Source organism: Serinus canaria, chromosome 8 (genome assembly GCF_022539315.1).
Source record: "Serinus canaria isolate serCan28SL12 chromosome 8, serCan2020, whole genome shotgun sequence".
NCBI classification, from domain to species: domain Eukaryota; kingdom Metazoa; phylum Chordata; class Aves; order Passeriformes; family Fringillidae; genus Serinus; species Serinus canaria.
In genome coordinates, this window is record NC_066322.1 from 22,154,829 (window position 1) to 22,182,143 (window position 27,315).

A 27,315-nucleotide genomic window follows, 5' to 3' on the forward strand; every position below is an offset into this window, starting at 1 on the left:
TGTTACAATTTCTGTACAGATTTTCTGCCTCAGGTGGGTCAGAGGAGTTCACCGTGGGGAAAGCAATGAGGTGTAGCAGTGGCAGCAGAACACTGTTTGGGACTCTCAGGAGATGGCAGGGTCAATAAGAGTTTCTAGAGAAAGCCAGTGTTTCTGTATTTATGCACAAGAACTACGCCAGCCTTGTCTTTCCCCGGGGAGCCCTGGCCTTCCTGGAAACCACAGGGGTAGCAGCCAAACTGATTCCCTGCAGAATTGTGAGTGCAGAGCTCTGGAGGGCTGGCTGTGCTGGAGGAGCTTGTCAGCCTGTGCTGCTCAGGGCTGGGTAGCACAGCCAGCTCCACAGAGCTCACCCTGCAGCCACAGATTGGGATGGGGGACTCTGGAGCATTCCTGAATGTTCCTTGTCACAGGAACGTTCTTTCTACTTCCACGGCCCTAGCAGATCTCACATGGTTTAGATCTGGGGCTCTGCTAGGGTCTGCACTAGTCAGAGTGGAGCACTGCAGAAGAAGAGCTGCTTCTCTGTCCTACTGCTGCTTCCATTCAGCTTTGAACACAAGAGAGAAGCCCTTAGGTGTCTGTCCACTGAAAGTCACTGAAGTGGTGGGCACTGGGGAAATACCAACAGCGCACAGGAGAATGACAGAGTAGCACATTTTAAGCCCTGCTGCTTCAGGAACATTTTTGCTATTGATGAAAATATTCCCAGTATCTCTAGAAGCATCAAGTTTAATTAAATTTCTGTGCAAGGAAACAATAGCAAGTTCAGAGTTGAGGTAGTCAAAGAAAACAAGTAAAAAAGGCAAAGTCTTCACAGAGTATCTCAATAGAGAACTGGCTGCCTCTGCGCTAACAGGCAAGATGAAAGCACAGATTCCTACCTCTGCAAACTGGGGCCTCTGACCATTGACCATTTGAGCAAAGGATGTAATTTGCACCCGTCATCTGGAAGTTCCTTTCACACTGGTAGTGCACCCTCTCTCCAGGCAGGTACCTCTCCTGAGACTCGCCTGCCACACGCGCGTTGGGGATCTCCGGCGCAGCTCCACAGCTGACATCTGCAAAGAGAGGAGTGTGTAGTGAGCGACTCAAAACTCCCACAGCACAGCATTCCAGAGCTGCTGGTGAGCAAAAAGCACTTTGGTGAGGAATGCACACCATTTTCTCCAGGTATAGAAAGGTTTATTCTGATATATTATATGGTTTATTCTGCAATGCTTCAGCCCCCAGTATCGTTTGCCTACAGAAACTGAAAAGAGAGGTCACAGAGATCAGCCAGCTGTGCTGCACAGCATCGTGTGCTACTAGCTTGGAGAGCGACACAATTTACTTACTATTTGAAGGTGCTTGTCAGCAACTGACATGCTAGTGATGTGAAAATAAGATCCATTGCCCCAGAGTTATCTGCTCCTTTGCAGCCAGGATACTGCAGGATTCCTCCATAATGTCTGCCTGCTTGATTTCAAGAGAGCCAGGATTCAGCTACCAGCTCCAGCCCACAGGGAGATGATTGCTTTGCTGATCTACCCTGCTTGTTGTTTTCCGGAAGCCAGAAAAATGGGTGCGGTAGCAGCTCATTCAACCTGTTGGCTCTATTGGCCTGACTCACCTGCATGCCCAAGTAAAAATTATCTTAATTCACAACATGAAATGCTAAGAAGGATCACGGATTACTTAGAAGTAGAACCTATACCTTTACAGAAGGGTGAAGTGAAAGGTGATGTCCAATTTCCCTTCCTGCAGAAAATTTCAGGGGAACCAACAATCAGGAACCCTTCATCACACCGGTAGCGAACTGTTTCACCAGGCTCATAAGATTCCTTGTTTCTGCCTTCAAACTGAGCATTGGCAACTTTTGGAACACTTCCACATGGCATTTCTGAAAAGATAAGAGAAATCTGATGTGTGTGATACACATTGAAGAAGTGTACTTATTGCATCAAACAGGTGCTTTAGAGAGCTATTTCTAACATCAGCATCTGCTAACAGTCATCTGCTAACAGTGGGTTATATAATTATAATTAGTTAATAAATGTATAAAAAGTAGCATACAGAAGATTAAAGAAATCATTCCCCCAAATATGCAGATTTCAGCCACTGAGACACTCCAATTCTGTTTCTAAACATGCCAGAAAGTTTTACTGGAGGCTTTTGTCCCTTGCCACCCTGACATGATTTCCATCCCTGAGGAACCACAGCAATGTTTAGTCACCAGTGGACTCTGTGGAAAAGAGATCTTTCAATCAGGAGGATATGCCTAGGACTCATCTGGGAGAGATATGAACTGAGCAAAGACTACAAGAATATGAAGGAATATTTAAAAATTAAGCTGCATTAGGAAAGTCAGTTTTGCATTGAATCAGGATTGTTCTGAAGACATCCATGATGGAAGATAAGATTCCACAGCAAAATATAGAGTAGAAAAATACACTTTTACTGATCAGTTTAAAATTCTTTAAAATTTTAAATTAAAATTTTAAATTTAAAATTTAAATTCTTTAAATTCTCCAGTTTAAAATTCTTTCCATTTAAATGCTAAATGCACTTCAAAAAAAGCAATTTTTGATATTACCCAAGCATAAAGGAGCTTCAGTCCACTTTCCCATAGAGCAATTTATCTCTGTTGGTCCATTTAACACGTATCCAGAATGACAAGCATACTTAAATCTAGCACCAGCCAGATAAATTGTTTTCCCTTCTCTTTCAAGTCTTAAGTTTGGATTTTCAAGCCTGGGAGCATCAGCATATTCTACAGATTCTGGTGGCAAACATGGTGTTTCTAAAAAACACAGACAACACACATAAACAATAATGCAAGACAATCAATATTGCAACTGTAACTAAGTAATAAATAATTAACAGAATTGAGGACATTATTTAAGGCCCCCAGTCAAAACTGAGACTCTGTTGGGCAATACACTAAACAAAATAATAAGCACAGAGCTCTTGAGGGACTACCTGAAAATTGTATATGCCATCTCAGATAAGTCTGTGTAAATGAAAAAACTGCAGTTGTTTGCACCCTTTTTAGCAACTTATGTTCTACTGCTTTCCTGCAGTTCCCTGTCCATGGTTATCTTAGGTAAGTAACAGCAGCCTCTTGCTCATGTTGAATGCAAATGAGTATACAGATATTCATAACAAAATGATGGAAAAGAAGAATGCCAGTACTGACCCTCACAGTGAGGTGGTGATTGCCATTTCCCTTCTATACAGGTTATGTCCTTTGTACCGACGAGCTGGAAGCCGTCGGGACATGAAAAAAATGCTCTACTCCCATTCCTGAAGTTTCTGCCTGCTGTTGTCTGCTGAGCACCAGGGACCTGAGGTGGAGGTGGGCACACATTCTTCTCAGCTGAGGACACATATTCATGTTACAATAGAACAAAGAGAAAGTGTAGTGGTTCAGCAGAGATTACAAGACAAACATCTAAACCAACACTGGTGCTAGATAACTCCAATAGCTATCTCAAGCTTTAATTAATTTTGTTCTGCTTCTGAAACAGCAGAGCTGCCTTCAGCTGCTCATATGCTTTCAGAGTCATAGAAAAGACAGTCACAGCTGTCTATACCAAGCTAAGATGGAGTTTCTTGTAGTCCCTCCTTTCTTTCTCACATAGCTGCACACTCTTGTGTGCTTTTCCTGTTCCTCTCTCTATAATGAACTACTTTAGGAAAACTGAACCAACTGGAGTCTGGAGTTTTGTTTTTTCTTCAGACTAAGATGATAGAGCTAAATGAGAAAGCTAAAAGAAAAGAAAATTCGGCTAAATTTTTTCCACTCCAAGAATGAAGGACTCTATCTGCCAAAGGAAAGAAAAATGGAGACAAGAAGGTAGATGTAGGACAGAGATCTGAGGAGTCTTCAGGGTTGGTTTCTTGCTTCTAGTGGCTCCAGAAAACTGGGGGACAGTGACTGCCATACTTTTCCCACTTTCAGGCATCATTTCCCATAAATCTGGTATGAGCAAAGTGAGAAATGAAGCAATGGTTGTTTTACAATCATGTTTTCTACAGACAATATCCTGTTCTGCCATGCACAAAGGCAGCCCTAAAGAAATTGACCTCTGGTGTGTGTTACATATGGGCAGCCTCCTCTGGATCTGTGCTTTCTCACTGGGCCAACTTGGCTTTTTTCTCATAGTTTCACTAGGAAGTAGTTGGAAAAATGGAGGGAAAAAATAGACTAGAAAAACTATAGACTAGAAAAAATGGAAAAAATAGACTAGAAAAACTTTGAAGGTTTAGAGGTAATAAAGGAACTTTGACTGGAGCTTGAGCTATGTGCTCTCTGTTTTGCATCGGGGTAAAACCTTTTGAAGAACTGAGCTTAACTTTATCATTGCATCTTTTCTCACATCAGAAGTGCCAGCAACAACCATTCCAATTGTCAGAGTAGAGAGCATTAAGTCTGCCTTACTGAAGAGGTGCATCTCTAAACCTAGTTAACTGCTCCAATGATGGCCACAACTACCCTTCAGCGTATGATCAATAAACCTTTCTATTTCAGCCTAGGGATACAGCAATGCTAAGAATCCTTAATAATGAGCATTTATCATGCCTGCATCAAAAGAAATGGTGCAAATGTAAGAACACACCTCTACATGCAATCTCTGGTGTCCATCTCCCAGACACACAAGTTGCCTGTTTAATATTTCCATCATTTATTCTACATTTATAATCTATAACTTTATGGGGCCCAGTCCTCCTTCTTGACATGGGATACCGGCCAGAGTGCACCAGCAAAACATCCTCTGGAATTACACATTGAGGGGATGCATCTGAAAAAAAAATAAAAAGAACTTAAAAATAGATTTAGATCTGACAATATATACTGATGAAGATGTCATCAGTTGTACAGGAGTTCCACGTGAATTTGAGGAAGAACTTCACTGGCTGGGTGCTTGAGCAGGGAGGTTGGACCAGATGACCCACTGTGAGCCCTTCCAACCTTACTTATTCTGTGACTCTGTGAGACAGACTAATCCACATAAAAGTGGTTAGGGTGGGACAAGCTTAACACATTGTGGCTATTAACATTACTTTTAATTCCTTTTAATAATTGTCTTTAACCACTGGGCAAATGTCTATTTCTTTCCCTTCACAAAGCTGTAGGTGCAGAGTCTTTCCAGGATGAAGGACTTGCTTCCATTTAAAAGGAGTAAATTAAAACCACTCAGTTTTGATGCATTAAACTATAGCATGTCTGGCTACATACTGATGGCTGAAGTATATAAATTTTGTATACAAATATATTACTATCTGAAATATTATGGAAACAGATTACCAGCACAAACAGGTAAAGGCTTCCATTCTCCATTAAGACATTTTATTTTCTTTTTCTCAGTATTGTCAGAGCCTGGTTTACATCCACAAGTTACTTCATCCCCATGTGAATACTGGGCTTGGTCTGCCTGATGCAGAACAACATTTGGGATAGAGGAAGGTGAGTCACAGGGCATTTTGTCTTCTGTTGAAAAGAGAAAAAGTATTCCACAATAATTCAGGAATCACATATCAATAGCTGAAAAAACTTAAAATAACTATATTTGTATTTGGTGAACCAAACCTACACCCACTACTTGTAGCAACTAAATTTCAACACAGCTGGGATACGTATATCTTTTAGTCAGTTTGCTAAATTGCTTTCCTCCCTTTTCCCTTCTGTTTCCAATGCTGGCATGATCCACAGGTAGTTCCAGTTCACAGTACAGACAAAGGAATACTTCAATTAATTCAAGTCACCTGAATCACTGACTCTGATCGGTCAAAATTATAACTGATCATACACCTGCACATTCATAATGTTTCAGTTAGAATTATTACAAGAACTGAAAACCATTGTAAGGTCTCTTACAGGACTGCAGAGCTGTCAGCTCTCCATGAGAACTGCAGTTCTGCTACAGCAGTAGTGACAGCACAAGGTAATAGCTTGCCATGCAATTTTATCTTATTATTTTATTACTCTGAACAGAACATTACATCTGCAAATACATCTTTTTAATTGTGAAAATATCTATGAGGTAATAGCCTGCAGAGAATTACAGACTTCTCAGAAGTAAGAGATGTGTAGATTACCAATGCAAGAGGGAGGAGATGACCACTGTCCATCAATACATTCTATTTCCTTTGATCCAACCAATTTAAATTCACTGTTACATTCATATTGCTTTCTGTCCCCATGCTGGTACTGTTCCACAGAGCCATCAACAATTCTTCCACTGGAAATTTCAGGGGGAGGTCCACAGTCTTTGACACTCACTGAAATCAAGAGATCAAGTCTATGCTCTGAACTCAGTACTTTCAACACAGTAATATGTTAAATACAACATAAAACAATTGAATGTATCAATTAAAGTGAAGAAAAATCAGAGGAACAGGTTAAACAGGTGATTGATTTATGCCTTTGAATATCATGTTGGGCTGGAGATCAGGTACATGTGACCAGGCTCACTCTTGTCTCTCACTTCTGTGTACTGTCAATGCCTGCTCTGAGAAAAATGTTTGATAAAACCAACCCAGTTTTAAGGGAAAAGTAAAAAACATGTTACAAGAATGGTAATTTCAATATTCTTAAAAGAAAATAAGAAAATTGATAATTCTGCAAGGAATGACCTATGTCCTAAAAATCACCCAGCAAAAAAACCCCCAAAAACTAAAAAACCCAAAACAAACACAACAACAACAACCTCAAAAAACCCCCTAAAACAAAACAAACCCACCAAACAAACAAAACTAAAACACCCCCCCCCCGTATGTTAATGGAATTCACTTTTGATGCACTGAGTGGAACTTAAGGGAGCTTAAAATGTTCCTGAGCTAAAGAGCCAAATAGATGAAACAGACTTGCTTTTAAATGCAAAAGAGTGTGAGCAAAAAGAAAGATGACAAAGTAGAAGTCACCAAAAAAGTGATTGAGTGGGAAGAAAGGGACATCCCTTTTTTCTCTCAAGCTTTGTGAAAGCTGATGCACCTCATGAGAGGGCTCAGCACCAGCACAAGAAGCTCTTCTCAGATGCCAGGAAACTGTGTACTAAGTTAAAAACACTAAGTACAGGGATACATATTTTTCCTTCTGTATGAATGTACTCATCCTACTATATGAAACTAAGAATTTCATGGAAAAATCCTTCACTGGGTTTCTTTTTTTTTTTGGGACCAGCTCTGTGTCACCTCCAAAATAATTTTTTCCCTTCAATTTTATGTGATCAGAAAAAAAAGAGCACAGGATGCATTATCTGATAAGTAGCAATATTAGGCAATGGCAAAACTAGGACCTTTGGAATACAATAAGAGAGGACACTGCTCAAATTAATCATTGCCATACTGCACATTATTTATGAAGTTGTGAACAATTTTTCAAACGTTAAAGTCAATAACCTGATTAATATTTTGTGCAAGCCATTTACCAGCTCAGTTTCAGTACTGAAGAATTACCTTGGCACACTGGTGGTGATGGAAACCATCCAAAGTGGTAGCACTGAGCAGAGGCAGATCCCACCCTTATGTAGTTTTTTGCACAGGTAAATGTCACAACAGCCCCACTGCGGTATTTACTGTCTTTGGGAGAGAAATTCCCATTTCTCAATGGCAGCAGAGCACATTCAATTTCTGTGGAGAAAAAATATTTTAACATATAGTGGACAACCTACAGAAAGTACAGGAAATGCTCCTGGTTAGAACAAAACCAAAGGAAGGTTTACAGAATAAAGGTTCACAAAGTGTATACAGAGAATGACACTGATTAGCAAACACAAAAATATTCACCACGACACTCGGGTTCTGGACTCCATTGTCCATTCTTGCCACATATTGTGGTATCAGTTAGCATGTTATTTGCAGTCCTATATCCCTCCAAACATGAATACTCAATTGTATCTTCAGGCATGAACACAGTTTTGTTTGTGTGGTGAATCAAAACATCCCCCGGTGCTTTACATGATTCTGTAGAATAAAACAAAGTTAGTGTATTTAGTTATCCAGAAACACTGCCCTTTGGAAGCATCATCCCTGCAGGTATATTTGAAACATCAATAACTCTACATTGTCTGAATATTATTGTAGAATATGCAGCATATTCACATATTATCTATTGTCTTAATCTTCCAAAATTTGTCTAGAAGTAATGTTTAGGGTAAATATTTCTTCCTTAGAGTCAACTATTTCATTTAGCTACGTATTATTATCATTATCAGTATTATCATAGTTTAGGTGTTACAGCAAATGGTTTGTAGTGCTGTTCCCATGGTCAGTTGTGAGTCAGATAAAAGCCACAAAATTCTAAGTAAAGGTAGTCTGAAATAAAAGGACAAGATAAAATAGCAGCTAAAGTTGGTCAATAGTATGACCAACATATAACAATACAAGATTAAGTCTCTTACTGTACTATACCTGTGTTCAGGAGAGGAGGGAACTTTGAAATAATGAATCCTATTTGTCTCTAGTTTTGTCCCATTTAAATAAAGTTCTTGGTGGACTGCCTTGGTTCGCAGATGTTGATTCATAAATTGGGAGTAAATTCGGGCAAATGTACCTTGTATAAGGGAAGAACCACCGACAAGGTCAGTGATTACCATTAACTCAGTGCTAGAGAGATCCAAAAAGATCCTTTACATTTTCTCTCTATTTCTTGGAGCCTGAGAGAGGTGAATCTCTGGAGGATCAGCCCTCTGAGTGTCCCTCTGCCCATTAAGAAACCTCTACAAGTCAAAGTGACAAATCTCTGAGGCCAGACAACATCACAGAACACCATGTCCACAGGACACCCTGGTGACAATGACAGGGAGCTCTGAAACTTTTAGCTACTCACTGATGCACTTTGGAGGTGGAGTCCAGCCACTCTCTTTGCACTGTGTGTGTCCTGATTCTTGTCCTTCTGGAGTCACAAACCCAAAGTGACAGTTATACAGGACCTTCTCTTTTAAACTGAATGTTCTCCTAACTGAGTTCAAATAGCCATTCTCAAAAGTGATATCCTGGCATGTTTCTGAAAGAGAGACAAAATTTCTTCCAAGTAAAGCACTGCTAAGCTACATGCATAAAAATCAGAGCAGAAGGATGACAATAGAAGCAGCAGTAGGATTTAGAAAATTGCATAATACATGGTCAACTGAATACATTTTTAATTCCATACATTGTTAATACCTAATGCTTAATATGTTATTTAAATGAATGGAAGTCTTGGTTGGATGTTTCAGACCTATAATCTGAGAGAAAAATTCTGTAGTATGTTAAATCATTCTTGAAGGAGAGTCTTCATTTTCAGAAATTACTGCTACAGCAAATAGTTTTAGCTAAAAACCTCACCAAAATACAAGCCCACTCACTTTTACGGGTACATCTTGGAGGAGGTGCCCAGCCATTCCTTGTACATGTGACCTCGTTGTGCTGAGCCTGGAAGTCCTGGTAGCAGGCATATCTGGCTCTCTCACCTTCCTTGTAAAAATTATCCCAGCCGCGGTGTAGGAAATAACCGCCTGCCAGCTCTCCGATGAAACATTTTTCTAAAGGAGGAAGGAAAGTACATTTAACCACAGAAATTTCTACAGCAAGAACTGAGGGAATTGAATCCTTAAGAAGTGCTACTCACAAGCAGGCCTCCAAGCACTTTTCTGTAGCCTTGTGTCACAAAAAGACACTTGTATGCAAATATGGATGAAAGCATGTTTCATTTCAGCATCTTGTGATTAATGGACCACAAGATCAGAAGTGGAAGTCACTGCATAAAGTAATATGAGGTGGCCTAGTAACCAAAAATCTCTTACTCATTGTTCACAAGCAAGCTTGCCTGACTTCAGTGCCTCTCACATCAGTTTGGTCTGGTATGTCTCTAAAATGTTGGTGTATGCACAGAGTGAACTCCAGCATTTGCCTCCAGGAGATTTTATCATCTCTGTGGAAGCGCAGCAGCCTCTCAAACCAGCTCTAGAGATTTTAGCAACAGCTTAGCACACTGGCTCTAAGGCCTCCTGTGCCCAGGAGCCCAGATGTAAGGCAGATGGCTGAAGAAATGTTATACTGTGTTATCTGAGTGCCTGCGCCTTTCCTCCAGGCAGGACTCCACTCATCTCCTGCACTGAGCACCACTTCACTGAGGGCAACGAGGAAAGAGCAGCCTTTTGTAATCCACTTTTGTGCCCTACCAGTAGGTAGGTACTTGGCTGTGACTGAAGATGTGTGAGAGGAGGCCTCATCTCTCTGCTTTAGATTAAAGTCCAATTAATTTTAAATCTGAGTCAGTGTATCTGGTTCTCTTGCTGTTACCATGATCCATTTCAGCCTATTGCAAAAGTGTGACACCTTTTCAGCTCTAAAATTTAGTTTTCCAAAGGGACCAGGCAGTGCTTCTCAGAGAGCATGAAGACTAAGTGCCAAAGTGCCCAAGCCACATAAGGGAGAATATATTTACATCGAGAAACTGTTTGTGTGTGCAGCTGTGGTGCAGATGAAAGTATATGCTTTCATGTTACCCAGAAGCCAGAGAAGAGGAAGGTTTGCTATATATTTCTTACTCTTAGGAATATTTTCAGGAGTAAACAATCTTCAAAATCCAAAAGCATAATTTCAGAGTGTCCCCAGGTGACACTTTGTGCTCTGCAGATAGGAAGACAGTCTGGGTGCAGTTCCAGGGGTCACCTAAAGCAGTTTGACTTTCAGCAACTGTTTTGTCTTGTGTTCCATCAGAACAAGTTCTGGTGCACAGATCTTTGATAATTCAACCAGAATTGAGTATATAGTGGAAATGTACTTACTCAGACATTTTGGCTCTGGAAACCAGCCCCTTTCAGTACAGGTAACTCGAACCCAGTAATCTTCAGTGGGAGTTGAATAGCCATCGAGGCAGGAGTAATCTATAGTCTGTCCAAATCTTCTTGGAAAGTAATAGTTTCTATAGGACTCATACTTATTACTTAACCTGCCATTTTCTATAGCTAGGTAGTCACACGGTTTCCCTTGAAACAGAATAGAACAGCAACAATATCAACACATGCTTGATAAAAAGCTCAGGACACAATTCAGATTCAGCTTCATCATCTGAGTATTTTCAGAAATGGATGGAACCAGGACTGCACACCCTGGAAGATAGTAAGGAATGCAGGAACAACCACACTCTGCTCCTGGGGTCTTTGCCTACAGCTGTGTTACTGCCCTCAGTTCCATTAGAACCAACAGAAATCCAGCCAGCACTCTCTGCACTCCCGAGGGTGAATTGTGAGACCAAAGGTTGGTATTCATTGTTCAGTGAGATGACACTGTAGAGGGTCTTGATTAAATTTAATATTCTGACCATAAAGGGAGCCCAGTCATCTGGCTCAGATACGGAAACTGAACTGTGAACTCTTAAAATTGAGATGACTCCTGCTACCTCCTTTTACAACTTTTGGGCTCCTGCACCAAAAGCTCTTCCTGACTATTTTAATTTTTTTTTTTAAGGTTGCAGCATTTTAATTTTCTTCTTTTGGTTCCACAAAAGAAAGAGGAAAAGTCCAGGATAGAAGGAGGAGGTTCTCAGAAGCTTCCATTCAAGTTTGCCCAGGCTCCTTCCAAAATGTTCTGACCCAGAGCCTATATGCCAGGGCAGAGCAAACCATTCAATAACAAGTGAAGTGGGCTCAGAATGATGCCTGAATTTTAGAACTCCAATGATAAGAAAAAACATAAACTCAGATACTAAAAGAGCATGTTTCAGAAATAGCTCTAATCATCTTATCCAAAGGTTCCTTTACAAGACTGATTTCATCAGGGCTTCTCTCACATTCAAAGTTTTATTTACAGTGACCAAAGATGAAAGAGTGTTAAATTTTGAAACTACCCACTACTTTATATATTTAATTTTTTTTATACTGTGCCTACTGGGAAAAACTATAATTGCAAAACTATCATCTATGGGAAGTTTAACCCAAGAAAGAACTCATCAACCATCAAGAATACCTTGCTTTGTTATCTGACAGGATATAAAATAGATAAAATCCTGTGACTGTCCATAGCATCAAAATACAAGTAAAAATCTAGAGCTGTGATACTACAAGGAAAGGTATCTTCCAGTCATGACCTGTGGTTTAGCTACTTTAAACTCCCCATGTCCTCTAATCCTGACTGGGATGCTATTCCTCAGGTGGAGCACAAACCTTCCTGACAGTGAGCTGACTATAGTCCATTTTAACAGATTTGCAAATACAGTAAGAGGTAATATGTGTGTTAATAAACACAATGTAAATCTGGATTACACCATTGTTTTTATAGATTATTTTTCTAAACCATCAAATTAAGCTTTACAATACAAAAAAAAAAAAAAAAAAAAGCAACTATCATATCTAACCCTCCTCATGTTTTTGTCTTAACTTATTTTCTCTGAGATACTTCCAACAATTCCACATTGTAACTTTATTCATGAGAGCTACTTACGGACACAAGCTGGTTCAGGCACCCAGCCATTCTTGGTGCATTCAGCTGTGGTTCTGCCAGTCACAGTTTTAAAATGATACCCATCATCACACTCTACTGTGATTGTATTACCCACTGTGTACTTGTCTTTTTGAGGTCTAAAGTTCCCAGAGGAAATTTCTGGAGGAGAGCATTCAATTTCTAAATAAAAACAGGGAGGGGAAAAAAAGAATATGTTTAAATTTATTGCTTAAGTTCTTGTTTTCATTGGCCATAACTGCATAGAATTGTTTTAAAAGGTGTTTCTTAGGGCTAAGAAAAGGTTACAATTCTTCCTCACTCTTAGAAATGTATGGCTCTGTAAGAGAAGAGTGACCTCTGTTACTGATGTCACGTTAAATAGAAGATTAAAACTTAATTGCAAAGAGAATGGCTAAAGAACTGGAAGCCATCAAACCAAACCTAATTTTTTCCTTTAGATCTGCAGCTGGGTTTTGCTGGGCTTGTTTATGGACACTGTCCGCAGGGAGGGCAGTTTCACTGGCAGGTCCTGAAGGCAGAAATAATTATACTTGACTAGGAACTGATCATTCAAAGGTTGTGTGATTAAGATTAGTGTACTTCACTGACACTGGAAGTATTTCAACAACTGAAAAAGGTCAAGAATCTTATTCTAAAAAACTCGAGATATTTTCATGCCCAGAGAAGTCAGGCTAACAGATTTATAAACCAGGGCCTGTCTTCTGGGGTTTTTGTGTCTTCTTCCAGTGCAGAAAATATCACCAGCACCCTGAGGGCTGGGAGGGGATGACTGTAAGGTAACTTCAGGTTGGTGCTGCTGTGGTGTGAGGGTGGGTGAGTCAGTTTTCATGCATGCCCTGTTGAATCCTCTAGGACCAGAGATAAGCCCAGTGGGATCCAGAACCACTGTCTGAGTACACCCCAAGTACCAGAGCCCAGTCTATGAGCATCCAGAAGAATGTTTTGTTTGGCACTCCTCAAAAGCAATATGTTGTTAAACTGTTGGCAATGCATATTAATTAATAACATTACCAATCTTGAATTAGAAAGGTCAAAACCTGAGTGGGCCCCAAGACTGACAACAAGTCTTTAATTCTAAAGGAGTCTTTCTGGAAGAGGTCCCAGGAAGGTGGGTGGTGCATAGAATCCTATCATGTTGCCCTGTTGCCAACATTTTTGTTTCCAGTTTCAAGATTTTGGCAATTTCTTGAAGAAAATTCAAGGCACTGATAAATTCTCCACAATTTCATCAAACTGTTTCAGTTGGGATATGACATGCCTATTCGGAGATTTAAACACAGCCTTTAAGTGCTGTAATTGTAGTAAAATCCATGACCCAGAGGGCTGATGTCAAACAGGACTAGCCTCAGGCACATGAACTGCTCAGAAGGCATTTGAAAGTTAAAATACAATAGGGGCCTTTAGCATTGTAAATATATTGATTTGTAGAGATTCACAACAAGATTCTGGTTTTGCTACTGCTCTTCATGGAAAATTCTTATCCAGTTCTTTGGTCCCCTTAGCACTTAATCCTCTCAGTCTTCATGGATACTGGATGTAGATGGATTTATTTTGTCATGAATGAATTTATTAATCTCTAAAATTACTTCCAAACCCAACTAAAGTGCAAAACTACTTTAGGGAAGACTGACCAATGCAATAGGGAGGTGGATTCCATCCTGATGCAGTGCACAGGGCATCTGCTTTGTTCCCATATTTGTATCCTTCTTTACAGAAAAACTGCATTAGCTCATTTTCCTTGTAAGACTTCCTTGGAGAACGGACATATCCATGAGGGATTTCTGGCAAATCACAGATAATTTCTGAAATTGAAACAGACAAAAATTCACACATTTTAATTTTTATTTGCTAAGAATAAATTTCTATTACAATACAATTTAGGTTGGGATTTTTTTGTTGTTGTTTTGGTTTTTTGGTTTTTTTGGGGGGGAGTGTGGGAGGGATAATTTGAATTCACAAAAACTTTTGCATTTGGAAGCTGTTTGGAACTTAATTGAGCACTTACTTGATTCTGGGTTCCAGGTGCAAATGTGGTGTAGCACAGCTTCAATTGGAAATTGGTTCATGAGACAGATTTCAGGGCTTTGCTTTGTACTTTAATGGATTTAGAATCAAGAGATAAGGCAGAAGACATTCCAAAATAAGACACTAGGCTAGCTGAAATTTAGGATTTTCTACTTTTCAGGTAATTTCTTTGTAATTTTCAACAAACCTAATGTGCTCTCAAAGCCAGTAGGTTATTAGTTAAATGATGACATCAAAAGGAGAAAAGAATTTAAAGTACCTGAAAAATTGACACTAGAATGCTTAATATCTATGAAAACACATAAATGTTCCCAGTTCCTTGCCAAACTAAATAAAACCACCAAGATCTTGCAGTTTCCTAAAAATGCATCCATAAAGCCAGAAGATATTCAAGGTTTTCTTTCTGAGGTCACAGAACAGGACACCAAAGAGTTCTCTTGGATTCTTTTACTAATTTACTTTGTGTTCAAAATGAAATATAGCTAATGGGAGCTGTCATTGTTTAATGAAATTCACTATATTCTGGAAATGTTACAAGCATAAATGTTTAATTCCACTTCATGCTGTACAAAATATAGTAAATGGGAGTTTCAGAGCAGCAAAAAGCAGTACTGGAATTGTGAACAAACCATAAATGTATTTGCCATCCTGACAAGTGTATTCTGCTCTTATAAACACACACTTCATGATCAAATAGCATAGAAATAATCTAAGAAACTTGATGTTCTGAATATATAAGTGTTTGTTGCCATAATCTTCCTGGGACTCATTCTCATATCCTGCCAATCCAATCCCATCCATTCTTTTTCAGAAACTGGGAGGAATAATCCCATCCACCAGTGCCAGCTGCAGGCAGGGCAGTTTGGGATTGACTGGCTGAAAAGCAGTTTTGCAGGAAAAAAAAGTTGGTGGTCCTGATGGACAGGTTGGACAGGGGCCAGCAATGAGCCTTTGCAGCAAAGAAAACACTCTTGGCTCACCGGGGAAAGCACTGCCAGCAGGCCAAAGGAGGTGATGCTGCCCCTCTCCATCTCTCCAGGGCAGAACTCCCAGTAGAGGAAAGATTGGGACATAGTGGAGCAGATCCAGTGAGGGACAGGAAGATAATTAAGGAATTGGAAAAACTGACAGGTAGAGAGAGGTTTAAGAGAGTCTGGAGTAAGGAAGGCTTGGGGGAGGAGGGACAATCTGTTTTACATGAGTGAATTGCTGGCTCCAGTGGGGCAGGCAGAAGTAAAGGTGATGGAACTGGACCTTTTTCACTGGCCACCAGCCATTCAGTGAGAAGCAACAGGCACCAACTGAAATACAGGAAATGCCACTTCTAAGTTTTTACTAAAGAGAGTTCAACCACTGCAGTGGGTTACCCAGGGAAACTGTGCATCTCCATCCCTGGAGATCTCAAAAGCTGACTGAACATGTTTTTGAGCAACTTGCCCCAGGTAACTGATTTGAGGGACCTTCAGAAGTCCCACACCACCTCACTGATTCTGGGGTTTTGTAAAAGCTACACACAGAACTTCCAACTTTTCCAAACACATTAGTGTGAGGAAAGAAAAATCTAATTTTTTTTTGTATTCTGTGTACCCTAAGAATTCAAATCCTACTTGTTAACTAAACTTGGTTTACACAGATTCAAAGTTGTTTCTGATTACTTGGGTGAAATCAACACTGAAGTGGTTGACTCTTATGCAGACATATCAAAGAATTTGACTGCAGCCTGGAAAAATATACAGCTTGTAGGAAAAATATGGAACAAACAGATGGCCTATTATCCTTATATTAGTATCTAATACTATTATATTTCTCTTTCTTATCCTGCTTTTTCACATATGCACTGGAGATTGTTTACAGACAAACCAAGCTTAGTTGCTGCAAGATAAATGAAAACTTTGAGGCTTCCCATATGGTAACCATGATTTAGGAGTCTGTGAGAACAAAGCATCTCAATGACACACAATAAATAGTGTCCTTTTTACCTTGACACTGAGGCACATTGTTACTCCATTCTCCATCAGCAGAGCAAACGATTTCTTTAGCTCCAACAAGCTTGTATTTTGCATTACATTCAAAATTTACAACCTGGCCAAAGGAATATTCTTGGCCTAGCTCAAATGCACCAGTCATAGTTATCCTTCCATTTTCAGGTTCTTGTACAGGTAAACACTTTATTACTGGAGAAAAAAAAACAAGGAAAGGGGAAAAAAAGTAATTTTGCGGTCTGTAAATTAAGCTGGCCCACAAAAAAAGTTAAAATACAGAAAAATCACTGTAATTTCCTTACAGATTTAAAATATATGCACTCTAGCTATGTATTCAGATAGTATTTGCAGCAAGTGTAATATGAAGTCCTAAGCAAAAAGAGTGACATAGGAAGAAGCTTTTAGACCCTCTCTCATCATCCTCTTCTCTGCCTTTGAAGGCTAAAGACAGAGCTTCCACTGCATTAGATGACACCACCCAACCTAAATTATCCTAGGATGGGTGAGGTCATCTAATTCAGCTGAGCCTTGACCGACACCATTAAAATTTGCCAAAATCAGCTGACTTTGCTTAGAGTTGTGCCAAACTGAGTTTGCCATGGACAGTTTGCTATCCAGAACAGTGCTGAATTACACACTGCCTACTACAGTGTGTAGTTATTAACTAAAATTCTAATTCAGTTCAGTTATTAACAAAAGTTCTCATTGAGGATATTCTCATTTGCAATTATTACTAAAGTAAACAAACACAGTGGCAGACATTAATTAGAGCTCTTATACCTCCCAGTTAAGTACCTGCAGAAAAAAAAAAAAATTAATTTATGTCATCAGATATGTCTTATTAAGGGGGGAAATGACTATCAAAGCTCATTTTTAGATGCTTACATGGATATCACTGAGCAGGTACAAAAGTGGATTCTGTTTTGTTTACCAAAGCTACTTCTCTCTGACATTTGCCATCTTAAAAGTCATTTGCCTTTTCTATGAGCTCATATTCTGTCTCATGGGCTCTTCACATTTAGGGCACTCTACAAATTCTTTCTTTCACAGGCAATCATATTTCAGTGAAAACTCAACCATGACAGAAATAACTTAGGAGGACTTTGAAACTGAAGTATCTTGGTGAGACATTACAAAAAATGTTGGAAACCCTTGCTCCATATGGTGCAGACAGACCTCAATACCTCAGTGTGAGTGCCCTCAAAATCCAGTAAACTAAATGCAAAGTATCGAAATCCACAGAAATATTAAACCACAGACAACAAGCTGTAGTCAAGATATCGACTTTAATTTGGTCTTAGAGACCCTTTCCTGACATCAGATGCTTAACCCAAACAAAAATGCCATTGCTGCCCACATATGTTAGAAGAAAGCAGTTTAAAATGATCCCTGTGAAGAGCAGGAACCTTATTTTCATGATCATACAGGCTTGAAACTGGTGAAAAGGTTTCTAAAACCATAACCTGAGCCATCCAGTCTGTTAAGTCTTGATGTCTGTGTCCCCCTTGCCCTCACTCTTGCTCACTGAATGTCTTCCACATTAGTATGCTAATAGGGAGACCTTGACAAAATCTCAATGCTTAGGATGTTCACAAGGATGGAGGAGGAAAGTAGCTAAAACCCACACATGCCTTCACACTAGTTTGAAACTCATCATACCAAATGCCATTTGCAACCATGTTTTGCAGGCAGCTACTCTCTCAGGGCTTTTGGGGCAGAGCTTTAAGCCAGTCTGGAAGTGACAGGACTCCACTTTGGGATGGGTTTTTAACAAAAGTTCATTGGATAAAAGAGCTGAGAAGTCACTGTAAGAGCTTCTCTGCTGCCTATCTTGACTTTAAACATAGGTGAATTAATACTAGTACAGCAATCACAGACTTTTAGATAGTGCCAGACAGATAAAAAGACAATTTAATAGAGAATTTAATGTCAGATTCCATTTACCTTCACAGTGAGGGATGTCATTGCTCCATCCATCTGCGTGACACTCACGGTAATTCCTTTGGCTGAGCATCTGGTATCTTACCAAATAAAAAGCAAAAAATGCTAAAATACACTTTATTATGTGACAGAAACAACAGTGCTGCTGTTTTTGAAGCAGAGGAAGATGGCTTCAGGTGTTCCAGCACAGAATAACCAAAATGTGACAGCACTGAGTAGTTTTTTACCTGCATTTTGCCCCATGTGCTGTCTTTTAATTGCATATGGAAAAAATATCAAATCAAATCTGAGAGTAGGAAGGAATAAGGAAGAAGGCTTCTTCCTTACAGAGATAGCAAGCTTTGGCTACATAACAAATGCACTCAGAGGAAGGACAGCTACTCTGAAAAGACAGTGAGGAACTGAAGGGATTAAGGAGAATATCGATTTTTGGAACTCTCTTTGTAGAACTCAGGCTAGAGTCCAGTAACATAACAACTGTAAAAGCATGGCTAAAGCACTGTACCAAAGCTGATTTGCTTTTCAGGAGGAAAATATCCAGACACAGACACAATACCATGTATTTGACTTGCTGCAGTTTTCACTGGAGAAGATGGATAGAGAATTCCTTTCAAGCATTCAGTGAAGACATGTGAGTCTGCCAGAAATGTCTTCCTTCAAGCATTTTTTACAACACGTAAGCAAGCATTAAATATTAGTGTACTGTATTACAGAGAAGAAATGTGTAACTGACAGTATAATTAACACCTTCTGTTAATTCCCATACATTGAATTAAATGAGTATTACCCATCATTACATCTGTACTCCACTCTGGCACCAAAAACAAATTCGGTTCCACTGGTAAGTTCAAAGAAACCAAAGTCAGTGTCTCCAGGATGTCCACAGGGCTTATCTGGTGGGGGGGAAAAAGGGAAAAAGCCTTACACCCTAAATAGGAAGGTGAAAATGAGAAAGAAAGCATTTTTCCAGTATTGAGTATGGGTCTTTAGGGGCTTGCAAAAATTCAGAAATGTTCAGCATAAGTTTGATTAACATCTCCTTTTTATCACTATTTTCATAGTTTTCAATGATAACATACTAGAGTATGCTTATTTAAAAAAACAAACAAAACCAACCTACCTACAACAAACCCCAAAACACAAATTAGCATGTTTTATTCCTTTAAAAAGGCTGAACTCATATTCAGTTTTATGACAAATTTATGGCAATTTTCATACCATTTGTGACATAATCTGCACCAAAGCCTCCAGTACAGAATCCATTCACCATCAGAAATGAAATTTCATGAATTCTGTTGGGGACCGTGCTGAGTGAAGTGGAGTGACCTAAAGGCACAGGAATTATTTTGGTCCTCAGTTCCTGCTGCTCAAAGCTCCCCACAGGACTTTCCTTATGGCCTGGCCCTAGCTCTTTGCTTTGGAGTCCCAAAAGAGTGGCAAAGATGAACACTCTCACTCCTCTTCTGAACTCATAACATGGACTGCAAAATAAACTGCACAGCTGGAACCTCTTACCCCTCCTCAGCAGAAATCTTTCCTGATTCTTGTCAAGGAAGGCAATTTATTTCTTGGGGCCTATCAACATCCTCTGTTTTTACCAAGGAAGATGTGTTTGATCAGGCCCTAAAGCTGCTGCAGTGGGATTCAGAGGAAATGGAAGCTCCTGAGCAATGTTTCTGTCTCCTGTGCTGCCGAGGGACCCCCAGGCTGAGCAGAGCATCCCCTCCTCTCTTCTGCACGTTCCTTGCCGGTGTCAGCCCTGCTCACTGGGTGGCAGCATTTGCTAAAACATGCTGCAAACCAAATTCTGGATGGGCCCGTGCTCACTAGTTACACAACGAAATCTGAGCACTGAGACAGAGACTCAGTCAAAAATGTAAAAAAGTCTATTAGCGACTTAATAATTCTTCCTCACAGTGTGTATTAATCTCTGTTTGAACAACACCCAGGATTTATATTCTCAAATATTTATATTGTACTAGCAAAAATTTTGTATGTTGGATACACAATCATAACCCCTTGTTTCTAAAATTCCTTTGTGTTTAAAGCTCATTTATTACAGAAAAGAAGTATCTACTCACTGATGATAACAAACTTCAATTTCTTCAGTAATGAATTCTGTATGAGGGTGTGAGATACTTGAAAACTCTCAGCACAGTATGCTAGAGATAATAAATAGCAGCTCTCATCCTAATTGTGAATTACAGCTTAAAAGAAAAGGCAGGGAAAAATAATTTCCCACTAGCAAGAAATGATATCTTTCATAGAAATAGTTGAATAAGCTGTCTCTTGACTCACATTCAGAAGCTAGGTTTGTGCTTTATCCAGCTTAGACTAAAAAATTTTGAAAGCAAGCTTCTAAGAATAATTGATTTTAATAATGTAAATTGGGTTAATGAGGCTGGTCTAGAATAAGATCTTCTGTAAAGAAAAAAATAAATCCTTTGATCTGGAGAGAAGGAACTTAAAGAAGTTCTCTTATGCACATATCCTTTTTAAGGTGATATTTTAAAGAGTGCAGAAATAAGTAATTTACGAGTAAAGGTACAATTTCCCATTGACATCACTGGCAAGGAATATGGTCTGCCAGACCAAATGTCTGCAGACACTTTGCACAAATACTTACTTCTGCATTCTGTCACTGGGGTCAGCTGCCTCCATGTTCCATCAACGCACCGAAACCCAACTCGTCCAATTTTTACATATCCAGGCCGACAGTTGTACATTGCTTGGGTCCCATGGGGATAGGGAGGCTTGTCCCAGCTTTTAGTAGGTACTTCTTTTACCCTCCTGGGAGGAGGTTCTTCACAAGCTAAAAATTTTAAATAAGAACATTGGTGCCTGAAGTACATGCTACAAATACCAAAATAATCTTGCAATAGGAAATGTAGCAAGAAGCCTTGGGGTCATTTGTGACCAGTGTTTGCTATTGAATCAGCACAAAAAAGGGAAGTGACAAGGATCCACATTTTGTAGGAATGTGACTAGACATTTAGAAGGACACAGCAATAGCCAGGTGCCAAGGAACCACCCAGGACAGTGATGGTTCATGAAACAGATTTTACTTACACAGCCTGTGATGAGATCAGTGCCCTGGCTCTGACTGCAGACACCTCCTGCCCTTCCATCTGCAGGAGCTGCTCCAGGCCTGTCCTTCCACTGCCTCAGAGAACAACTCTGGGCACTCTGCAGTCTCCTTTCAAACTATTTTCTTCTCCACCCACCACTGCCTTTACTGATGTTATTTCACATGACTTTTGATTAAATTCTGCCAAGCCTTCCCTCACCTTTACATTGCCTAAACTTTCTCTCCAGGCTCAGATCACCTGATATTCCAAAACTTATTTCCTTTTGTTCCTTACTTACAAGATCCTTGTCACACAATATAATTAATTTTGGCTGTTCACTCTGACCTTTAGCTTCCAAGCATTTTGACTCACTTTGGGGAGTGGATGGTGGTGTCTGGTATTTCTTATTAGCTCAATATTATACAGTCCTTTCCCAAAAGCTCCTTTCTGGGCCTCCTTCAGTGCTCATGAAATGTACAGCCACGTCCATATGAACCATAACAAATTAACCTGAATTTATTTTATTAAGAAGTTCCTCAACAGCTTGAGAATGAGCAAAGTCAGAGGCAAGAGGAAAGAAACAAATGTTGGGAGACTATTAATGAAAGACTAAATGATTTTGTCAAGAAATATTTGCCATTTCAGTGACTAATTTTTGGTTCTTGGGTGATTGAAATGTACACATTTTGGAAGCTGAAGCTTCACCCAGAGCAACAGTCTCTGAACAACCTAGCTAATTAAATGCAGGGAATTCTTGTTTTCAATCTGAACATGAAAGGTGAGCATTCATAAGGAATCAATAAAACAAGCCCTAAGGAATAAAGCTTTGGAAAAGGAATGAAACCTCTGTATAGAAAGTAAATGGGAGAAGAAATATCCACCAGGGCAGGAAATCCTTTGGTGAGGAGATGCATTACTCAGCAGAGACCTGGCCCAGGCGTCCTCTCCCCAGTTTAGCTGTAAGGCCAGGGCTTTGAGAAAGCAGCAGTGTTCTCACAGAAACCTTCCTATGGGTTATCCAGGTGCTGCCTGGAAATAGGACTGAGGACAAAACCTTTGGGATCTTTCCCTCGTGTGAGGGATGAGGAGTTAAAGCTCACTGAACTGCACTACAGAGATGACACCACACATTAAGCAGGTGATGTGGAAGAAGGTGTATTTTATCTGCTCACTTTGTCTTAGAAATCCCAAAGTGTGGAAAGTGAACTTTACTTGAGTTTACAAAGACACACCCTTGAGAAATCATTTGCTGTATTTCAGTCAGGGGAGTACTGAGCAAATTAGAGGCATAATTTTATAAAATGGTTTTAAAAATGAAAAAAAAAAATTTTTTTGCAAAGAAAAAAAACCCACTTATCTTGAAACTGTATAATTTGAAAATAATGGTAATTTTGAGCTTTAATAACTTTAGTTTGGCTGTTTTAAGTAGCCAGAAGAATTAGATAAGTTTTGACAGTACTGCTGATGTGCTAAAGGAAGAGTGTGCCCACACCCATTTTTTCCAATTATTTTGATAAATATTCTCCTTCCTATGAATGATTACATCTGAAGAAAAATTATTGTTTCTGTGCACTAGAGGGTACTAGGATACTCTAAAAAATGTAGGAGAGGCTTTTTTTAGCAAGAAAAGACAGATTTGAATTCTAACAACATTTTTTGCAAAATGTAGGAATAAGCAAAATGAACAGGAATCCTCTATCTGGTTCTTTCAAATGTGTTAAAAATTGTTAGTTTACCCAAAAAGTTCTTTTCAATGGCAAGAAAAAGCATGTTTCTAACTCCACATATTTCTAATTATACCTTGTTTGAATTAGCACTTTCAGTTTGCAAGCTGAGAGTGCACACTGAAATCTATAATTTAAAAAAATAGGACATTGAGTACAGTGAGAGCTTCTTTATTCCTCCCTCTGAATTGTATCATATTTTTATTGTCTGCTGTGCAGAGTGCAGCCTCTTAACTCTTCCTTGCTTACATTAAACTCCCCCCACAAAGGAAAGATAATCTCCTTAGTCTCTTCATTTGCTGGGTCTCACTGGGTTTTGTCTCAACTCTTCCCTACTCATGCCCTGATGTTAAACTATGTGTGACCATCAAGTGTCAGAGTATGTGTATGTGTGTGTATATATATATATATATATGTGTGTGTGTGTATGTGTGTGTGTGCAGTTTCTTAGTGGCTTGAGGTGAAGAAATTTGCAGGCAGGTTGTACTTCAAACCTATATTAATTCCACCATGCACTCACCAATACCAGAGGGTTTTATTTCTATATAAAAAAGCATGCACAGAATGGATACCTTCAAATTCCTTACTGACAGACAGGAGAGCTGGAATTACTCATTCAGTATTTACATGTTACTTGACCTCAGTTAGAAATAGCTCAAGCTGCTTTTTTGCCAACAATATGCTGGTAGCAGCTTCCACAAAGTACAAGCACAACTACAAATCCAGGTGCAAGTGGCTTCCAGTCCTTGTGCAAAACCCAGCTCTCAGAAGACTTTCCACAACTCTCACAGACTTTCAGCATGAAGCTTAAACAAGAGTCCTGCATGACTCATGGTAATAGCTGTCCTGGATAAATCAAACTTTGCTACATTCACATTTCTTTCCAATCTCCCTGACCTAAAGAAAGCATTGTGGAAACAAAGTACAAATTCAGGCAAACTTTACTTTCAAATTCCAGGACTTTTCTTTGCAAACAAATTAAGACTACTGGTTGCTTTGAGGCAATATTTATTTATTCTTAATTAAGATAAGACATTCCTTTAATTTCCTGGGTTTTTTTCAGTTTTTCAAAGTAAAATCCATTGGATCTTTTTGATTATTGAGGTCCTCATAACTTTCAACTGAAATGAAAACCAACCTGAACCGAGCAAAGACAAACCACACACCCTCTGCACAACACTCTATGCCAAATAACTCAGACACAAAGCAAACAAATTAAATAACTAAGGATACACTAAATAATATAAACACAAACCAAGAAAAATATAAATATATTGAACAGAGAAACAGAAAACATCAGAGGTTTCTGAAAAGCTACGTAGAACACTAGCTGCCTCTTTAAACATGAAAAAAACATACCTGTATATATTTATCTCCTTTCCTAGACTAAAACCAGTCAGTCAATAGATAGATTAGAAGTTTTTCAGTCAATGTAGGAATCATTCATCCTTCTCAGATCACCTTACAGGTTATTCCAGACAGAAACAAAATATTGCATAAATGTGCATTTCTACTTTAATCTACCAGTTGCTTCCTGGTTTTAGATATTAGAATAATTAGCAAACATAATTAACAGAAATATAGTGACATAAAGTTTTTGAAAAGTTGGGCAACAGATTAATAACAGCAAAATAAATAGGTGAAAAATACCTGCAAAGCCTTTGCATATTGCTTTAGTTACCATCTTCACATACACTCTAAGAGAGGAGTTCAAGCTTACCTCTTTGTGCAGCACAATGCATCCAACACAAGAGCAGAGCTGCATAGCCCAGGAACGACATTCTAGGGATTCAAAACCACAGCAAACACATCCAGTATTGTAGCCTACTTTTCTTCATTACTTTGTGCTATTTCCACTGCTTTTTTACTGAACTGGTCCATGGACTGACCTTGCAAAACATTTATACTCTGATTTCAGCAGTCACTTCCCCTAAACCTCTTGCAACACACAAGTGTTTCTTTTTTTTAAACCCCCTCTCTAAACCTTGCTAAATGAATAAATAAACAAATGCCTGGCAATTTCGGTCGACACATTCCTTTCCCTGTGGTCTGCTTATTTTTACATCACACTTTTTTTCCCCATATATTTATCCCTTCCATGATCATATAAGGTTATATCTTTTGATATCTAAAAGTTGTACAAATAAATTAGTTTGCAATTCCTTGTGTGTTAATACGCTTAGTTAAAAAACAAATTTGTGTTGTGAGTAAAAATGAACTTCTCTACGCATATAATTCAAAATATAGTTTGCAAACAATCAAAACAAAAAGCAGGCAAAAGTACAGAGTGACTAAGGGGTCACTCACTGGTTCTTATAGATCACCAACTACCCACAGCATAGGAAATGTATTTGGTCATATTCCTCATTAAATAAGCCCAGATGATGTTGAAGCACTTCAGTATCACATGAGAAATGATAGGGAGAAAATTTGAATGGATTGTAACACAGATAATGAACCCTCCAAAGAAATATATAAAACCATACAAAAAGGAATGTATATATATATATATATATATATATATATGTGTGTGTGTGTGTGTGTGTGTGTGTGTATGTATGTATATTCCTAACAAAGGAACTTCCCATGGGTTTATGTAAGCAGTGGTCTTATCAACAGTTTCATGAAATGTCTTGACTTTACAAGTGCTCTTCAGTGGAAATGTAGATCATATGAAGAGAATTGTTTGAGACTGAGAATTAGGGACAAAAAAAAATAATAGTACAAAGTGCTCACAGGAGATGAACATAGAACAGCCATAGGCCAGATGCCCCATGGTGGCGATGTCTGACTGGATGGACTACACACAAATCCATCTTGTATATGTTCCCAAAAACCCACATAACATATCCTTAAAAATCACTAGCCTAGTAAGCATGCTGCTATAGGATAAAAATGATCTGATCTACAGATCAGATCTCAAATCACACCTGAATCCCACAGCAGTTATAGCAGTTAAACTTTTTCTCTTCCTAAAATGCAGGTGGAATATTTATTTTTTAACTTTGGGCTGTGTTTTCGGTCACCAGTTCTAAGAAATGGTCTTAGTAAAACTGGCACTCAGCTGTTTCTCCTACAGAAATAACTTCAGAGAGCAAAATGTCTCTTACTTTCCCTTGCCCTTGACAAATGACTCCTGTAGAGAATGAACTCTCACTGTGCTCCATGACCCTGTGATGATCAATCTGCATCCAGTTTGCAGTTACTGGTGCACACCTTATCAGCAAATGGATATTTCATGCACCTGTTGAAGTTGCAATTTCTCCAGTTTTAAGTATTAAATAGTCTGATGTCATGAAGCTCAAACTGGTTCAGGTTTTGTCAAACTGCTTTTGGGTTATTAAACCACTTGTCAAATAATTATGGATTTGAAATACAGTCAAAGATACTTTCAGGTACCACTGAACCAGAACTGGAAGTGGTATCACAAATTTCCTGACTGCTCACTATAAATACAGGCATTGCTAAAACTATCTAAGCTAAAAGATGAGCACACAAAACCAGATATAAAATGTCTATGAACAGATTTAAACTGAAAATTAGAAGACTCAGCTGGTAAAGCTTTGAAGCAATCTTTGTATACACATAACATAGGCCTATACAAAAAAAAAAAAACCAAAACATCTTTAATCACAAAGTAAGGGACCAGACTCAGTCCTTTCCAGTCCTGGGTTTGTGACCTTCTTAGGTCATTTATTAAAGTTACCTTAGGCAAATGGAAATAGAATTAGGAACTTAAACTTCTTTCCTTCCTCACCTCTTCCATGGGCTATCAGTTCAAGCTATTGTGTTTTATTGGGTCTCACTTTGATCAGCCACCTCCAGTCTCTACAGAGAGAGACAGCACACAGACAAACCATGCCTCAGGACCTCTAAGGGAAGGAGAAAAAAACCTCATCTTTAGAGTTTACCTCCTACTCATGAGAAAGGCAGCAACATCAATGTAGTTATGCAACCAAGAGCAGCTGGATTCCATCTAAGGAAGCAGAGCTACTGCTTTGGGAACTGATGTGACTGCACTCAAAATACTGCTGTGGACACAGCCAGACAGCCACAATATCACCACATATTCCCTGTACTGCAGGTCAAGGTATGAGATTATAGGAAACTACAGGTTGGAAGTTATCTTGCCCAAAACTCCTCCAC

At 39.1% G+C, this 27,315-nt stretch overlaps 1 protein-coding gene across 1 annotated transcript in view; it reads right to left on the reverse strand.

The window, feature by feature from the left end:
- The window catches only part of CFH (complement factor H), a 27,894-nt gene extending 2,799 nt beyond the window's left edge, over positions 1 to 25,095 (reverse strand). Inside the window, exons 1-19 of the mRNA XM_018912067.3 lie at positions 24,890 to 25,095; positions 21,004 to 21,189; positions 19,165 to 19,270; positions 18,381 to 18,457; positions 16,434 to 16,628; positions 14,061 to 14,231; positions 12,409 to 12,588; positions 10,755 to 10,955; positions 9,330 to 9,506; positions 8,813 to 8,989; positions 7,771 to 7,947; positions 7,441 to 7,614; positions 6,082 to 6,264; positions 5,291 to 5,473; positions 4,602 to 4,784; positions 3,179 to 3,358; positions 2,576 to 2,782; positions 1,697 to 1,882; positions 885 to 1,061 (exon numbers count right to left, since the gene is read on the reverse strand). Coding sequence (XP_018767612.3) covers positions 885 to 1,061; positions 1,697 to 1,882; positions 2,576 to 2,782; positions 3,179 to 3,358; positions 4,602 to 4,784; positions 5,291 to 5,473; positions 6,082 to 6,264; positions 7,441 to 7,614; positions 7,771 to 7,947; positions 8,813 to 8,989; positions 9,330 to 9,506; positions 10,755 to 10,955; positions 12,409 to 12,588; positions 14,061 to 14,231; positions 16,434 to 16,628; positions 18,381 to 18,457; positions 19,165 to 19,270; positions 21,004 to 21,189; positions 24,890 to 24,950 — 3,181 coding nt within the window. The 5' untranslated portion in view covers positions 24,951 to 25,095. The remainder of the gene's footprint in view (positions 1 to 884; positions 1,062 to 1,696; positions 1,883 to 2,575; positions 2,783 to 3,178; positions 3,359 to 4,601; positions 4,785 to 5,290; positions 5,474 to 6,081; positions 6,265 to 7,440; positions 7,615 to 7,770; positions 7,948 to 8,812; positions 8,990 to 9,329; positions 9,507 to 10,754; positions 10,956 to 12,408; positions 12,589 to 14,060; positions 14,232 to 16,433; positions 16,629 to 18,380; positions 18,458 to 19,164; positions 19,271 to 21,003; positions 21,190 to 24,889) is intronic.
- Positions 25,096 to 27,315: the final 2,220 nt, after the last annotated feature.